The sequence below is a fragment of the Vombatus ursinus genome, unplaced genomic scaffold, assembly GCF_900497805.2.
Source record: "Vombatus ursinus unplaced genomic scaffold, bare-nosed wombat genome assembly UNPS02014818.1, whole genome shotgun sequence".
Classification (NCBI taxonomy): Eukaryota; Metazoa; Chordata; class Mammalia; order Diprotodontia; family Vombatidae; genus Vombatus; species Vombatus ursinus.
Window position 1 is genome coordinate 50,001,457 of NW_020954596.1, and position 18,992 is coordinate 50,020,448.

General features: G+C 39.7%; 1 protein-coding gene across 7 annotated transcripts in view; it reads right to left on the reverse strand.

The window, feature by feature from the left end:
* Positions 1–18,992, reverse strand: part of APBB2 (amyloid beta precursor protein binding family B member 2) — a 408,666-nt gene that overhangs the window by 243,714 nt on the left and 145,960 nt on the right. For 5 of the 7 annotated variants that reach the window (XM_027836187.1, XM_027836193.1, XM_027836192.1 and 2 more), the window contains exon 4: positions 11,858–11,975. The exons of 1 other annotated variant lie outside the window; for it this stretch is intronic. In XM_027836187.1, the coding sequence (XP_027691988.1) occupies positions 11,858–11,903 (46 nt within the window). In that variant the 5' untranslated portion in view covers positions 11,904–11,975. Of the gene's footprint in view, positions 1–11,857; positions 11,976–18,992 lie in introns of those variants that run through there. One more of the 7 variants, XM_027836191.1, reaches the window with a different exon arrangement.

An 18,992-nucleotide genomic window follows, 5' to 3' on the forward strand; every position in this document is an offset into this window, starting at 1 on the left:
TGTTTTATTTAACCGTACTTCTTGGTTACAAATGGGGGGGCTAGGGGTTTTGAGGAGGAAAAATGATTTTTTAAACATCAATTAAACGTTAAAAAACAAACCTAAGCCACAAAATTTCACCTTCTTCTTCACCTCCCTTAATGGCATCCGTCAAAGCAGAGGACTCCTAATGTTTCCCTACTTGCCTTTTCCCACTACATCTTTTAGCAAAAATTGTTCTGGCCAATTTCTTGGGGAAAATATAGTTTCCTCACCTCAGTCTTCTGCTAAGCACACCTTCCTATGCAAAGACATTCCTTTGAAAATTAAAAAGTTCTTTTATAGTTGATACATCAACCCATACCTTTCTCCACCATCTCAAAGATGTCATGACAGAGAATGGGAAGAAAATTGGGATTACAGAATCACGGAGACGTGGAGGATCCTAGGATCAAAGACCTAGAGTTTGAACAGAGTTCAGAGGTCACCTAGCCAACCCCTTTCTTCTACAGAGGAGGAAATAGAGGCCCAAAGGTCACACAACTATCAAGTGTCAAAGGTGGGGTCATCTGAATTCAGAGCCAGTGTTCTTTTCACAGTACCATGCTGCTTTCTTCAATCCCTTCATTTCACAGATAAGTAAACTGAGGCCCAGGAAGGGGAAGGAATTTCTTCAAAGTCACAAAACCAAGACGCAAAATGAGGTCCTCTGGATCCAAATCCACTGTTCTCTGTACTATATTACTCTTCCTGTCTTTGGGGCTCATTTTCTTTCATGATCATGTATGAAAATAGTGGGAGATGAGGTTTACTGATCTCCATCCCTTCATATAACCAAAAGTCTGATGTGACAAGAGGACAGAGAAGTTCTCCACAGATACCCAGAGAACAGAACTTCTAAATTTTATTTCTGCAACACAGCCAGGAGTCAAGCAGGCTTCTTTCTCAAGCCACAAATCCCTAGTGTACAGACACATTGAGTAAAACTACACAAATTGACTTGGAAGGCACAGAGCAAATGAATTTCTTGTTTGTTTGTTGTCTGTTAATCTATTTGGTTCTACTCCACCAAACACCAAGGGGTTTTAAAAAAAATCTGATTGCTTGTTGTGTATTTTATTTCATTATTTGTCTTCGTCAATGATTATTAAACTTTATATTAAATTTTTTAAATTAAAAAACTCCTACTGCTCAAGAAATTTCACATAGCATCGTTTTATTCTCCTTTCTTCTCTTATTAAAGAGGATGTGCTAAATAAAACAAGAAAACAACTTTTCTACAATTAGAGAATCAATCAACCAAAGAAGGGAACCAACCAAGAATCATTTACTCGGCTCTTGATACATGCTAGGCACAGTGTTAATCCCTGGAGACACAAAGAAAAAGTGAAAATAGCTCCTGTCCTCAGGAAGTTTGCATTCTAATTGGGTAGACAACATATTTATAAATAGGTATGTATAAGACATAAGCAGAGTAAATGCAAAGTAAACTTAAAAGAGAAGGCACTATTGAGGGGTGGGGAACTGGAAAAGGCATTATCTTTCCCTCTCCCCTACAAAAGATGCCTATTGAATACTGTTCCAGGACAAGGAAAAAAAGAAAAATTGTCAAAGGCTAAACTGCAAGAGGCTGATTATTTTGGACAGTGGAGTTTAAATTCACCTTTTCATAAAAAGAGGAAAAATGAAAGTGATCTTTCTTTATTTCTGCTCTAGACAAGATGCCATCCTACCATGAATATGAAGCAAGAGCCATTCTGGGTAGATGCTCCAAAAGGAAGGGGTCAATCACAGTTAGATACACATATAACATTACAAAAAAGAGAGTTCTTCCTTGTTTGTTCCTAGAAATGGAGAAGGGAAACATGCATTTATTAAACACCTGCTAAGTGCCAGGCACCGGACTAAGTACTTTACAAATATATCTCATTTGATCCTCCTAACAACCCTAGAAGGTAGGTGTCATTATTATCTCCTTTTTACAGACAGAGGTTAAGTGATTTGCCCAAGGTCAGACAGCTGGATTGTTTCTGAGGCTGACTTTGAATTCAGGTCTTCCTGACTCTAGACCCAGTACTCTTATTCAGAGTACCACCTAGATTCCTTTAAATGGGCATCTATATCTGCTGGGTAAGCAGAATAATAACAAACATTTTCATCTAGCACTTTAAAGTCTTCAAAGTATTTTATCTAGATAAGTTCATTTGAGTCTCACAATATTCGTGTGAGATGTAGGTATTCTAAGTATGATTATTCCTATTTTGCAGATGAGGAACAGTATTCCTGACTCAAAATCCAATACTAACCCCAACACAACATGTCCCTCTTAGAATGAGATGGTTCAAGATAAGGATGTTCTAGGCATCTCCAGGGGTGAATATGATGGGTTTTTTTTTAATTTGTTTATTTTTAGTTTTCAACATTTACTTTCATAAGATTTTGAGTTCTAAATTTTCTCCCCATCTCTCTCCTCTGGGTCACAAGGTTTATAACATGTCTTTAAATTTTCCTGGATTATATTAAGAAATTGTGGTGGTAATATCTTCAAATACGTTTGACTTAAATAGGGATTTTCTTGTCTTTGAGTACTTTAAGGATTCAACAATAGAACTAGATAACATTCCCATCACTATCTAAGGGTGCTGGAGGGTGTTCCTCCTCTATAAAATGTTTTTATTTCTTACTCTTTGTGACCAGGTCCTTTGTAAAATCGCTCTCCTGGGGAGTGACAGACGAGTAGCCAGCATAAGAGGTGAAGCACAGGCCTTTAGGATTAGAAACTAAAGAGACCCAGAGCAAGATTTCATAATTGAATTTTAGCTAAAGAACATTCTTTTAATTGAGGTATTTTGACAGAACCCATGAAGGTTCTCCAAGAGGAACAGAAGATATTGAATGTCCTCTGAAATAAAGAATGGACAATGGGAGAAATTTTGGAGCAAAAGATAAGAAATTAAGCCTATTTCCAGATTGAGAAATTTCCCCTGTGTAATGTTGATTTCTGTTACTTAATTTCTATGTTTTTTTTAACATTCAAAAGTATTCCTAACCATTACTATTATTTTCCCCATGGAATCCCTATATACATGGTGCGAAACACCATGAACATGGTCCTAAGAAAATGCCACACAAGTGCACAAAGTGATTTGCAAAGTGAATTTTTTTTTTTTAGTTTAGATATGTCAACTCCTTGCTCAATAAACTCCAATGGTTCCCAGTTATCTCTAGGATCAAATATAAAATCCTCACATGTCTAAAATCTCTTTACAACCTGACCCTTTTCGACTTTTCCAATCTTCTACTCTTTTACTCCTCCCTACATAGGGGCATGATACTCCATGGCTGCTCCCACCCTGTGCCTAGGAACACTCTCACCTTATTTCTTCCTCTTGGAATCTCTAGTTTTCTTCAAGCAATACCTTCTATGAGAAGCCTTTCCTGGCTTCTTGTATAAGATACAGTCCTCATCTTACACATGAAGAAAACTGAAGCCCAGATGGATTCAGTCATTTGCCCAAAGTAACCCCACTAATTAGAGACTGGGCCAAGACTAGAATAGAGGTCTCCTGACACCAAGCCCATTTCACATTCATTCTTCCATTCTCTTCATCAACTTGAGCACTTGAACTAGAGGCCCCTGGTGATGCTACTCTGCCTTGGCTGTTTTCAATTAACACCTTCCCGTCCCCACTGTTATTGGGAGTTTTCAAGAGCCAGATTCTCCCCTACAACCGATACAGGCCAAACACGCTTGAGCCCTTCTGCAAAACTAACATAATCAAACACACAAACTGTTGACCACGTTCCGTCCTAGAGGTCATTCTGATTGCTATGACCAGCTGCAACCTCCTCATCTTCATTTACTCCATTCTTATATTTCCTTTGTTCATTTATTTACAGAAGGGCACCCCCAGGTGCAATCATAGGGTTTCTAGAGGGAATCTTCCCTTTTTTTGTGTCATGGACCCCTCAACTTTTCTGATGGTCTGCTGAAGCCCTTTTAAATCCATAAAATGTTAAAAGAAACCAATTATATTGAAATACAATTATCAAAGTATTTGTTTTTTAAAAATGTACAGACCTTAGATTAAGAAGTCATTCTGTAGAAGCCTACCCCTTTCTAAGGAACAATTTGCCTGCTCTCTTATCAGCAAAGCTGTTGAAAAGCAGGGCAGGAGGCAGACTGCCTCCGTGCTGAGATAAACCAATCATATCCTGGTTATGCTATTGTTTGGACTTGCCTACCTATTCCAGATCCCAAAATGCAGTACTCAGTCTCCTGGTTTGAATTCCATCCCCTGCGTGTTTCCTCCTGTCCAGCTTGACCTCTGCCAATACCTCAACTCCATTTCTGCTTCTCTTTAGGGAGATGGATCTCAGACCCATGGGCTCAAACGGCTATGGCTACGGCTCAGGCATGACCTCTGAACACCCGCCCCCAGCCTGCATGCCTTTATCATGGCTGGTTCTGCACATTCTGAATCTCGGAAAAAATGCCCTCTGAACCACACCCCTGTTCTTCTCCAGTTTTGTCTGGCATGTCTGATACAACCTTGGCTGACAGTAACTGTATCCTGCCTATTCTTTTGCTTCGAGTAGATTTCCAAGTCAAAGATCTACTTTCCAGTCTGGGGTCCCTTAGTGCCCACTGCCACCTTAATACTCCCCAAGAAAACTCCTGCATTTAGACCACTGGTGTCTTTCCGACCCTATGGATCTGCTAGAGTTTCAGCCTGACCTATCTTGCCACTGTCTGGGTTAAAAAAAAATACAGAAGTAACTTTAAAAGCCATCAAGTCTAACCTCCTACCCAATGTCACATCCCCTCCAAGACATCCCATGTTTTACCTTCTTCTTGCCTTGATTCTCTGCAAAATCATCTCCTCTTTGGCCACCTGGGCAACCTCCAACCTATGGACCTCCTTTACTCATCGGGGACTCCTTGCCCAGGACCATCAATTAGAGAGTGACACCAGCCATTCTTCACCTCATTCCTGCTTTGAGTCTCCCCAGATGCCACCTCCATCTCCTCACTTGGCATGTTGCCCCTTTTCTCCACCCCTCCAAATTTCAACATCCCCTGTTATCTTCCCCTATTAGAATGTAGGCTCTTTGAGGGCAGGAACTTAAGACAACCCCTCTATCAATGTCCAGATGCTTTACTGATAGGGTTACAGAGTACATGAGACCAGCTAGGTAACATGATCTAGAACAGGGATGGGGAACCTGCAGCCTCTAGGTCCTCAAGTGTGGCCCTTTGACTGAATCCAAACTTCATAGAATGAATCCCCTTCATAAAAAAACTGCAGTCAAAAGGCTGTACCCAAGGACCTAGAAGGCCACGTGTGGCCTCCAGGCCTCAGGTTCCCCATCCCTGGTCTAGAAGTTCTTATACAGGAGCATATGACATAGGACAGGTACAAACATTGCATCTTTATTCCCCCACTAACCTGTAATTGAAATTTAGCATCTCTTAGAATTATTTAAAAGCATTATTCTGAGAAGGGGTCCACGACACAAAAAAAGATTATGAACTCTTTGTCTAGTGGAAAGAGGGCAGGACTGGGCTGTCAGGAGAGTTGTAGGTTCAAATCCTCTAACGCTTGGAGTTGTGAGTTCCTGAATAATTCCATTTTACTCCTAAGTCAATGGTCCCAAACTCACAGGAACAGAGATCACAAATCTGTACATAAGGATCCCTGAGGTCCACATAGTGACAATGTTAAAATGTGATATCATCTATGTTTTAATTGTATTTTAATTTATTTTGTTACATATTTCTCAGATATATTTTAATCTAACTCCTGAGTGAGCGCTCTGGAGTGATCCTGAGCCATGTGTGTGACACCTCTGTGCTAAGTTATAGACGAGTTGCTGATCTTACACTACAGGAAGGAGTTTTCTATACCAGAAGTTCCCTAGACTGATAAAATCTCAGTTAAAGAAGTGACAAGGATGAATAAGATACTATTTTCCTTCCTGTGTTGGCAGGTGGGTTTAGACCATTATTAGCTGAGGATCTCAGATCATCTCACATTTCTTGTCTTAGGGGGACAGTGGAACTGAGTAGCTACAGCTCCTTCTACCCTACTATTAGCATGATTCAACACTTCAATAAGCAAATATTACTTAAAATTGCTCACACACGAATCCACAATAACCCCTCCTGTTCCCTAAACCAAATCAACTCACAAAAAGAAAATCTCTCCCTCCCCCATCTCTCTCTCCCACACTTTCACACACACACACACAATTATTGCCTTAATTCCACGCCTTAAGAGATCAACAGAAAGTCAAGAAGACTGACAGTCAGGTAAAGTCACCCAATGACCCCAAAGCATTACTACCTTCTACCCCCAGGAAAAAATACTTTGACAAAACTAATAATACAGCCATTCTAGAGACCAAGGCAACATCCTTTATTCATTATGGGGAAAAGACATCGACTTACTCATCTTCCCCAGCAGATGAAAGGCAGAAGTGGCACACTTTACAGAGAGCTCATTAAATTTGCAAGCCCACTGAGTAATGATGGAATCAAATCCCGTTTTATACAATGTCTAGAATGATATTGGCCTACAAGGTTAGATAAGAAGACATTTTCTGTGATAAGAGCCCTTGGTAAGAGATAACTTAAGTGAGAAAGAATGGATTCCTTCCAATTCTTTTTCCGTACCAAGTAAAATACCTCAAAAACATTCTGGTGAACATAGAGACATAGGTTAACATATCATTTACCCAGCTTTATTAGGGAATGAGCTACTCACCAGAAATGAACTTTCTGAATAACTGAAACTTCCCTCTCTACATGCCAAAAACTTTAATTATCTATAGAATAATTTACACAAATTATTCTAAATTGTGTTACGTTTTCCGATGTTCTGAAAAGTCAAATCCAGACATGTATTAGCTATGTGACTTTGGGCAAGTCACTTACCCAGTTTGCCTCAGTTTCCTCAAGAGTAATAGGGGGATAATAATAGCACCTACCACACAGGACCAAATGAGATAATATTTGCAAAGCATTTAGCACAGCCCTTGGCACACAGTAGGCACCATATAAATGCTAGCTACCATCACCATTATTATTAAAAGGTAATAAGCAATTTAACTTCTCTTAGATGACACAGAGTCATCAAAATGGAAATCAAATATGATATGATGCTTTAATTTAGCTGTGCCTTTGGAGAATTCTGTGAGCAGATTAGCTTCTAATCTGTGTAATTACTTTATACACAATTGTCTGGAAGGGGTCAGAAGACAGCTCCCAAAGTTCCACAGTGTCAAGAGTAGGACCTCTGACATTTCTTTTCCACTCAGAAAAAGTAATTGAAAGCCATGCATCTGATAGAGGAAATTGCCAAAAGTTTCTAGATGAGTGGTAGTACCAGTATACACATTACATGTCATTACATGTTTCCATAGGTATATACTAGGTGGCATGGTAAAGAGAGCACCAGGACTGGATTCAGGAATAACTGAATTCAAATATGGCCTCAGACACTTACTAGCTGTGTGACCCTGGGCAAGTCATTTAACCCTATTTGCCTCAGTTTGCCCCTCTGTAAAATGAGCTGGAGAAGGAAATGGCAAACCCCTCAAGTATCTCTGTCAAGAAAACCCCAAATGGGGTCACAAAGAGTCAGACATGACTGAAACAACTGAATGATGATATTGGAACTCTAGGAAACAGATCGTGAAATAAATGTTAACTAGCAAGTGAAATAGGAACGTGGGGACAGAAAAAAGGAAAAAATATGGAAAGTGATAAAGTGACAGGAATTATTTTCTTACTAACCATTCTCACCATGGAAGTTCAATAAAGTTATTATTCATAAGCACAAAAAAATTCTCTTCAGGAGAAAAAAAAATCTCCACAGATATAAAATCTAGGCCAGAACTACCTTGGCATAATGAGTTGTGAAAGCTCTGTGGTTCAAAGTGGACCAAAAGCTGAATGCATTCTACTTTTAATTATTTTCATTGGCAGAGATAAATGGACTAGGTAAAGTGAAATGAAGGTAAATACTAAGTCATTTTAAATTCAAATTTGTAATACATTGTGATTTTTTTTCCTGAGATTTAATATTTATGTTTCACTCCGGGCTAACATAAAAATTAAGCTACATTTCCCTAAGCACAAACCAACTGATAATGGGAAAAAGAGGAGAGGAAAAAAAAGACTAAAATTTCTTAAACTTGCTACAGATAATCTAAAAAGTAGAAAATGCACACGCAGTTAAACAGGAGTTGACTCATAGCCTGTTCAGAGCCATGATTTTTATTTATCTCTTATTCATTTATTCATATTAGAATCCTATTTTACAAACAAAGAAGACGAGGCAGCTTAGTGTGGTCGACAGAAAGCTGGTTTCAAGTCAGGAAACCCTGGAATCTAGTCCCACCCACCTCTGACCCTTATTTGCTATGGGACCATAGGCAAGTCACCCAACCTGCCAGTGTCCCCAGGCAACTTTCTAAGATTAAAAATTGAGTTTTGTCCTTGGGAATTCCCTACACAAATGAAAGAAAAGTCATGAATAAATAATGTCACAGGCCATACCGACAAAAGGAAAGATGGCAAACTACCTTTTTCCATTCGTCCTGTTAAAGAATATACCTGAAAACCAAGAGCAGGATCACAGAAACCTGAGGGATGGCTTCAAATACACGCAATTTTATCTAATGCGAGACACCTGCCCTGCTTGCCTAGTCTGTGGCTACTACCACAAGTAAGGAGGTAAGCAGGCTTCATCTCCAAATAAGGAAAAATTTCCTAACAATTAAAGGGATCCCAAATGGAAGGGGGGAGGTGGGCACAGAAAATTGCATGGTACAGCGGAAAGAACACCAGCTCTGGAGTCAGAGAATGTAAGTTCAAATAAACCTCCCTGGGACTCAGTTTCCTCATATGAAAAATGAGGAGGTTGAATTAAAGGACCTCTGAGGCCCCTTCCAGTGTTAGATCTATGAAGTAGTGAGCTCTCCACCGTGATGGTTATGGGGCAGATGGCCCAATGGGCAGAGTGATGGATTTAGAGTTAGGAAGACCCAAATTCAAATGCCGTCTCAGTCACTTGCTAGTTTAGTAACCTTGACCAAGTTCCTCAGCTTCTCTAGGACTAAGCTTCCTCATCGCTATGATGGAGATGATAACACCAGCACTTAGCTCAGAGTTGCTATAAGGACTTTATGAGACAACATCTATGAATCGCTTTGCAAACCTTACAGAGCTATGTAACAGAAGCTGAATGACTGTGTCAACGATACTGCAGAGGGAACTCACGCCTGGTACCAGGGAATGAATTAGATGGTCTGCACAGTGTTCTCCAACTCTGAGATTCCATGAGTCTATTTAGAAATCACAGCCTCTAGCTCTGCAAAAAGTTGGAGGGCAGGGTTCAGAGCAAAATGCCAGACTGGATAATGGGCTTAAGACTAGGTGGCACAGTGGATCCACTGCTGGCCTTGGTGTCAGGAAGACCAGAATTCAAATCCTGTCTCAGATGCTTATGAGCTGGGAAACCCTGGACAAATTACTTAAACTCTATCAGCCTCTAGTTTTGTCATCTGTAAAATGGGGGCAATGATAACACTTATCTCACAGGCCTGTTTTGAGGATCAAATATATGTAAAGTGCTTGGCACACCTTAAAGCATTATCTAAGTGCTAGTTCACCGGCCAAAAAAGTGATTTTTCTGTGACAGTGGTGGAGAGAAAGAATCCATGAAGAAGGCTAGGAAAGATTTTTGTTGAGCAATCAATATACAAGCATTTATTAAATGGCTAGTCTAGAATAGGCACTGGGGGTATGAAGACAAAAATGAAACGGTTCCTGCCCTAAGGAGCTTCCATTCTATCACGTACAGATAAAAGTTTATAGAAAATACATAAAGTTAATTTTACAGGGGGAGGTGTTAGCAGTTGTAGGAGTGGGGAAATGCTACTGAGAAGCTTCATATGGGTGAGATCAGAGTTGAGTTTTGAAGGAAAAGATGATTATACACACTCTAAAAGGCAGAGGTGGAAGGGAATGCATCACAAGTATGGAGGACAGCTTGTGCAAAAGCATGAAAATGAAGAGAGTGCTGTGTGTGAGGAACAGGAAGACCACCAGGTTGGCTGAACCACGGAGGGCATGAAAGGCTGCAATGTATAACAAGCATGGAAAGAGGGCAGCTAGGTAGTGCAATGGATAGAGCACTGGCCCTGGAGTCAGGAGGACCTGAGTTCAAATCTGGCCTCAGACACTTAACAATTACTAGCTTGTGACCCTGGGCAAGTCACTTAACCCCGATTGCCTCACCAAAAAGCAAAAAAATAAAATAAAATAAATTTTGGGGCAGCTAGGTGGTGCAGTGGATAGAGCGCTGGCCCTGGAGTCAGGAGGACCTGAGTTCAAATCCAGTCTCAGACACATAACACTTACTAGCTGTGTGACCCTGGGCAAGTCACTTAACTCCATTGCCTAGCCAAAAAAAAAAAAAAAAGCATGGAAAGAGTAGGCTGAAGCCAAGGCATGGGGGCGTCAAAAGTCAAACAGAAGAATTTGTGTTTGCTCCTAGAGGTAACAAGAGAGGCACTAGAACTCAGTGATCAGGGTAATGACATGATGCTTCAGCACCTGTATTATAGAAACATCACTTTGGCAGATGGGTGGAAGGCAGATGATGAAGGGGAGAGATTTGATGCAAGGAGACCAATAGCGGCTATTGCAGTAGTCTCAGCATGAGGGGATGAGGGCCTGAAAGAGGGTGGTGGCTATGTGAGGAGAGAGAAAGGGACAAGACGTAAGAGACATATTACGGAAGCAGAACTGAAAAGACATGGCAACTGATTGGATACAGGAAGTGAGTGTGATCAAGGAATCCCAGGTTACTAGTATGGTGACTAGCTGCATGGTGATGCCCTGGGCACCCTGTGGCCCTCTAGGTCCCCAAACGTCGCCCTTTGAATCCAAACTTCACAGAACAAACCCTTAATAAAATAAAGGATCTGCACTGTAAAACTTGAACTCAATCAAAAGGCCACACCCAATGACCAAGAAGGCCACAGGTTCCCCACCGCTGCTAGACAGAAATGAGGAAGTTTGAGAGAAAAGAAGGTTCTGGATGAAAAGAGCAATGCTATCCACATGGGAGTTAGTAATGAAGGTCCAGAACGCAGGAGCGTAGCTAGGGCAGGATAGAGACGGGCAGCTATGATCTCCGGCATGGATGAACCAAGAATAATACCAAAAAGCATTAAACTTAGCAGAAATAATTCTAATTAAGCATTTGGAAGAGCTTCCTGAATGTGAGTACTACGAAATACTACGTTTCCTCACCAAAAGATACTAGATTGCAGAGTCTCTTTGTTTGGAAAATGTAGAGTTAGAGCCAAAAGCTTTCTCCCTGGGGAGGCTTAAGCACTGTTCTGCCCAGAGTTCAAAGGTGAGACTGGATGACCTCTCTCCTGGACTCAAGGCTATATGATTTTATGATCCATAAAGGGTTGAAATAAACCTTGTGAAGTACCCTTAAAAAAAAAAAAGATAATGTTCTGAAATGGAATTCATTATATTGCCTTCCTCTGGAACGGGTGTTCTCTGTTGGGAACCTGAATGCCTCATTAAAAGATGCCTCTCTACATATATGGGCAAGTAAGAAGAGAAGTGATTGCTAATACACATGTCTAATCTTAAGTAGACACTTAAACCCCAATTTAGACAGAGTTTCTCCATCCAAAAACAATTTTAAAAATTAAAAGCTGCCCCAGGATAAGCCATTCCCTGCATTTCTAAGTACTCTTATTTAGCACTTACAGCCTTCAGATCTCACAACACAAGTAGTTAAATTCAGCATACTACAAATTTCTAGTAAAATTGAAAGGTACATACATGAACGGCTTGGGTGACAGTGAGCCCCTGGGTATCGCCTGCCCATAATGACCAGTCAGCACATTACCCGGAATTGTCAGCGTTTTCCAAATATTTAGGAAAGACTGAGGATGTTTAGCTGGAAAGGAGAGAAAAAAAAAGTGGAAACAAAAGGGAGATTTAAGATAATGAAGCATTTTTTTCATTAAAATGCTAATGACCACCACAAATTTCACCATAACCACGCTTACAAGTTATTCAGTCCCATCAGCAGAGATGAAGCCTCTCTATAGCTACAGGCAAGCAATGCAACAAATGTTTATAATTAATATGTGGCCACTGTAAAGAATTGTGCTGGACACAGAAAGTCCTTAATCAGACTTCTTCAGTGTTTCCATTTAGAAGATAGTCCAGACAAAACAAGCCAACCTAGCCTCATTACTTTAATATGGTACACATTTCCTTTTTTCTTAAAGCCCAAATATGGCACCAACCCAGAGCTTACAAACAGTATTAATGCCAATAATCTGGCAGGCTTATAAAAACCTGAAGGGTTTCTTAAAGAAAAGGAAAAAAAATCCTCCGTAGCATGGGTGGCTGACATCAAATTGGCTTCAGACAAATACAGCCGTGAAAGTCCCTGGGCCTCTGCTAATTTATTAAAGATGGTCAAAGCTGCCCTTTAAAATTAATGATGTAAATAAACAAACCTGAACAGAGCAGTGTGAAAGAAGGTCTGGTGAAGAAAAGAGTACTAAAGAGTCTGGATATTATAGAAGCAAAAAGCCTGGTTTCTCCTTTAGGTTAAATTTTGGATGTAGAATGACAAAAAAAAAAAATCAAAGCTTTACCACAGATTCAAAAGAACACAGTCCCAGTCTAGCTCATACGAATTATATTTACTTGAGATGTTCTAGTGTGAAAAGCCTTCTCTACAAGATCATGACAGCTAAGGAGGTAGCATGTGGGGATATAGCATCATAAGGCCAGGGCAATACGATGGGGAGAGGAGGAAGAGGGAAAGGGGTGAGAGAGATGAAGAGAAAACAGCAACACCAACTTCTCAACAAGATTGACAACGCCTCAACAATGCTTTTTCACTGAGTGTGTCAAACAAAAGCAATGTAATTTACTGAATAGACTGCTGAACTTGTAGTTAGGAAGACCTGAGGTCAAAACCCAACTCTGACCCAAGAGCTGTGTGACTGTGGACAAGTCTCTCACTCTCTCTAAGTCTTAGGAAACGCTCTAAAAGGAAGTTAAAGATAAGTTACTTGTTTATGAGCGCACAATCTTCATCACAATGATAGGTCTTCCCGAGCCAAAAGTCCTTCTTGCTACTTTAATCTCCTGCCTGTATTATAGGAGATAGCAGCATAGGTGTCAGTATTTTAACAAGGCATTAAAACACAGGGCATCATGACTCCCAGGGACAGGATAGGGCTCAGGGATGGGGGGAGGGTGGCAGGGGTGCTGAAGGACAGCTGAATAAACTGTGATACAGTAATGGAATGGATATTACCAAACTGGGAGAAATAACAAATAGGAAGCATTCAGAAATGCATGGGAAGACTTACATGAATTGATGTAGAGTTAAGGTGAAGGGAACCGAGAAAACAATATACACAATGACTACAACCTAAAGGAAAGGAAAGAACAATAAAACACAACTGAACATTGTTTAATTTTAGCGACCAAGCTCGGCCCCAGCACTTTTGCTTTTTGTTTTATTATTAAATGCACCTTCTTCCCTTCCTTGTAGAGGTCGAAGGACAAAAGGTGTGGAATACTGCATATTCTATCAGAGACAGCTGACGTGGTAGTTGATTTAGTGAAATTGCTTTTTCTTTTCCTTCTTTCTTTTCTTATTCTTTGTTATGAGAGATAGTTTGGTGGGTAGGAAAGGGAGACGGAATTCAGAAATGAAGATGACACAATAAAAAATATTAATAAAAATAAGGTTAAAAAACACAGGGCATTGGTGCTTCTCTATAGAAAAAAATAACCCTGGCATTTCTTTCAGGTAGCCCAGGTTATTGGTGTGGGTCCTTCCAACTGCACCTTAATGCCCTAGCTCACTATAACAACATCTAAATCTAATGTCAGCTCCTGATTCTGCAGCTCCTTCAAGACTGATGGGATTCTCTAATTGGCTCTTCTTTAGTGAAGTGAATCAGCAGAGTGTGGACTGTCAGAAGCTGCCTACACTGGAGACATGCATTGAAAAATGACTTCCCCTCCACGCTTGTGGGTGGTGAAAGAGACAATGATTTCCTAACCTCGCAGCGGGCTCCAAAATGAACCAAACTCACTCATTTCCCTCCAAGTGTTAGAAAATACTTAAGCAGATGGATCACAAATGACTTATTTGTTGATGAGGAAGTCCTGAAAATTACAAAATCTTAAGTAAACAATATGTGGAGAAATAAGTAGATGTGACTTCCAAACACAGAACAACAAATCCAGCAGTTATTTTTTTCTCTCTTCTTTCCAAGACAACGCAGTCTAGCAGGGCTGTGCTTCTTGTCACAAAAACCTATTTAATTTAGCCCTAGTTATGAGGTAAACAAAGCAATCAGAACAGTTTTTTTTAAAGTTCTCCCTTAAATCAAACTGACATTTCCACCTATTTAAATTCAAAAATATTTGCAGAAAAAGGAAAAACTTGCCTATCTTTGCACAATAAAATCCTTTCATTTATTTGCAGATAGGAGATCAAATTTCAATGAACTGAAGGAAAGGAAAGGTAGAATCTCAGGGGCTAAATTCCACAAAAGGTCAGCTCAGGAGATAGGGAAAGCTGTCAAGCATAAAAATCTGAAGATACAAAGAAGAGATTCTGACAAAGCTAGGAAGGAGCTGCAAAGACAGCAAAATGTGGATGCACAAGGAACTCATAACCACTTAAATTTTTAAAAGATACATACAGAGATTGAAAGCAAGAACAGGTAATGGAAGAAGGAAAAAAGGACAGTCCTGACTTAAAAGAATAATATCTAGAGCGCTCAAAGCCAAAATGAATTGAAACTTGTAAGGAAGGCTTTGTTCAGTCATTTTTCAGTCATGTCTGACTCTTCCAAGACCTCATTTGGAGTTTTCTTAGCAGAAATACTGGAGTATTTTGCCATTTCCTTTTCCAGTTCATTTTACAGATGAAGAAACTGAGGCAAACAGGGTTAAATGACTTGCCCAAGATCACACAGCCAGTGTCTATAGCTGTATTTGAACTCTGGAAAATGAGTCTTCCTGAGTCCAGCACCAGCACTCTATCCACCATACCATCTAGCTGCCCCACGTAAGGAAGGCAAAGGACAACCAAAAGGAGGGGGTTTTGTTATTATTGTCCATTTTATCTATAAAGCAGAATTGGGGAGGGCATAAGAAGGGACAGATCACAAATTAGAGAATAAAATTTTAGAACAGACAAGATGAGAGAATTAACGAAGGGAACAAAGCAAAGACGTTCTTCTTAGAAAAGGGAGCCAAAAACAATATAATCCTAATCCTTCCAACTCTAAGATTATATTAATTGACTGGGAGAGAGCATGGCATGATGGTTAGAGGGCTAACCTTGGAATCAGAAAGACAAAGTCAAGCCCTGCCTTTGACGCATACTAGCTACGAATTCAAGGAAAACTCGATTGATTTCTCAAGCCTTCAGGAAACATTCTAAGACTTTAACTGAAAAACTGCCAATTTCCATTGGTGGAGAAAGTTTTCACACCAGTTTCCTTGCACAGACAAAATCATGGACCAAAGAAATCTAAAGCTAAGGATGATGCAGAACACACTGGAAAGATTATTTTCTGGCTTTTCAAGTTTTTTAGAACACATCTCAAAATCATACTAACATACTTTTAAAAACCACATCATCAGTTCAATATAAGTGGAATAACCGCTAATATGGCCAATGATGTCCTAATTCATAATGGGACGCCATTAATAAGGACCCTGAGAGTAGGATATAAATTTTCAGGCAGTCCTCATCAGGTATAACATTTCATTTAGTACACAGCATAAGAATATATGCAGCATAAAGCCATCAAGAAATATTATTTCACAAGAATGTTGATGAGAAAGGTTTAAATTCTTGTTGATTTAATGTAATTTTTTCCAACTGTTAAAAGAAAATAAAAGTGAACATTTTTATAAAATCTCTGTAAAACTAAAACTATTTCCATCCATTTCATCTACACCATATCTCAAAGGAGAGACAAATCATTCAGGGCAGTGAAGGAAGCAGTACCTCATTCTGTTCCTGTACCAGGTATCTGAAGAGATCAAGATAAACAGGGCACATGCCTTAGGTAAGTAGCAAGGGATGTATTTATGAGACCTTGAAGTGTTTACTTTGCAACTTTTTATCACAATATTTATGATGCTGGTAATAATATATTCAAGACCAGAAATGTTTTATAAGGACAATCATCCTTAACAAATCCATTAACACCTCTTCTAAGAATCTTCAGGATGCTGATCTGGGTAAAAAGGAGGAGAAGCCTCACCAAACAAATATCAAACATCAACAGCTTTAGAAGATCTACTAGCGGCTTTTTTAGCGCCTTACCTTCACCTTCTCCAGAACATCTCTCATTTTAACATGTATTACTCTTAGATTCATTAGTGTTATTCCAAAATGGAAACTTACAAGAACATCAATAAATATGCAACAAAGTTAACCATTTTAATTAGCTTGGGCTTCTTTAAAAATAAATAAAAGCTAAAGCCACCTACTAAAAACTTATTCTGTAACATTTAAAATAGGACAGGTTAGATGGTGAAGTGGATTGAGTGCTGGGCCTGAAATCAAGAAGACTCATCTTCCCAAGTTCAAATCTCACCTCAGATACTTATTAGCTGGTGACCCTGGGCAAGTCCCTTAACCCTGTTTGCCTCATTTTCCTCATCTATAAAATGAGCTAGGGAAGGAAATGGCAAACCACTCCAGTGTCTTTACCAAGAAAACCCCAAAATGAGGTCACAAAGAGTTAGATATGACTAAACAACAACATTAAAGCAACATATTATACAGCTCATAAAATCACAATTTATGGCTGTCTCACACCTTTAGGAGATTGTGATTCTTCAGTCTTTTCCTTGATAGATGAGGGCTTACTCCTCCTCCCCCCCCAACCTTGTTTAATAATTAGTCAGGAGGTAATTGAACTAAGAATTTCCCTCTGAGGTGTTTTACTTTGGTTTAGGGCAAAGAGAGAAGGGAGAAAGTAGTAGTCTCATCATTAATGATTTGTTGGTGGGGAGAGATGTTAGCAATTTATGACAATGCTCAATCAATTAACAAACTTAATCACCACTGTCTTGGGCACTGAGGTTAGAAATTCAAACAGTAAAAAAGTCCCTGGCTTCAAGATCTTACATTCCACTGGGGAAAACAACACACACAGACAAAATTGTATATAAAACACACAAAAAGAAATTTCTGAGGAGATACTAACAACATGAAAGTGGGGGTGGAAGACAAGATCAAGATAGGCTTCCCAGAATGATAATGAGCACGGCGGGGACCAGGGAATTGGACCCCAGGATCTGAGACACTGGGCACTTTATACCATGGGGGCATTGTTCTATCCATCTTAACTTCCCTCATTAATACTTCTAAGACTTAAGCACAACAGAAAAGAGAAATAATGGGGCTAGATCTATTAAGGCAATAACACAAATTTTTTATTACAAAAAAAAAAAAGAACCTGAACCTGATACTTCAGAAGCTTTAATTCCTTGAGGAACACAAAAAAAGATTTAAAAAGGAACAAATGAGGACACTGACCACAAATCAGAGAATAAAATTTTAGAAGAGACAAGATGCAAGGAGAATTAATGAAGGGAACAAAGCAAATAAATTCTTCTTAGAGGAGGGAGCCAAAAACAAAAAGAAACCCTAATAAAAAATCTCTCTTTCTGTCTCTATGTCTCTGTGTGTGTGTGTGTGTGTGTGTGTGTGTCTCCCTTTCCATCTATCCCTCCCTCCTCCCTTGGCCTTAGAAATCAGACAATAAAAATTTCTTAAGACTGTATATTGGAAAAAGTAAACACATGCAAACAGGTCCTGGATGAAGGCCCATCCGAAGAATTACAGTTACATGAACCTTGGGGCATTGGCTTTGAGATAACAACATCAATAACAGCTAGCATTAACATAACACTATTTAAAATATTATTTTATTTTATCTTCACATCAACCCTGGGAGGTATGTACTATTATTATCCCCACTTTACAGATGAGAGAAGTGAGGCAAACAGAGGCTAAAAGACTTTCCCAGGATATGGGGGGCAGCTAGGTGGTGGATAGAACACTGGCCCTGGAGTCAGGAGGACCTGAGTTCAAATTTGATTTCAGATCAGACACCACACAGCAAGTCACTTAACTCTAATTGCCCCGGGAGAGAGGGGGCAAAACTTGCCCAGGGTGGTGAAGTAAATGAGGCAGGATTTAAAATCAGGCAGGAAAGTGTGAGGTCACAACTGGCTCCAGCACACTCGGCATACTCCTGGACTCAGGTCTCCCTGATTCCATGCGCACTGCTCTATTCATCATACAATCTAGCCACCTGGCTTAGTGAAAGAAAGGGCTTTTTCCTCCCTTCCTCTTTCTTTCCTGGTTGTCAGTTAGCTGAAGTTGCCCGATACCTTTGCTCCTGAACAACAAAGTGTTATTACTGCAGTAGAAATAAAAATCTGGAAGTATCGAGAACCGGCACTAACAAGTCTGGCAATTAATTTACAAAATTTTATTTTAAAATTTAAGAAAATGAAAACAAGTAAAGACAGAGTCAAATTAACAGGAAGTATTGGCATCTCTAAAGAACTTGTCTGTAGGTTCTTTGTAGGATTCTTCACGAATCCACCTGGGCAGCAGACCCGTGGACAGCAGCGATTCTGCTGCTGTCAAATAACTGAAACTATTTAACTAAGCGAGTAGGTCAAGAGACAAACAGAAATATGTAGAGAATGTGGTTAGAACGAGAAAGCATTTTCTAAGGCTCCGTGGAAAATGTAAACTTACTTGGGGCTCAAGAGGTCATCTGGATCCCCTGCTTTCTGTCTGTCAGACTCACTGCTCACCCCAGACGGAAGAATTTTGCTTTCAAATATTTTTGTAGAGCTTTTCTTTTTAATATACAAAAATGTTCCCACT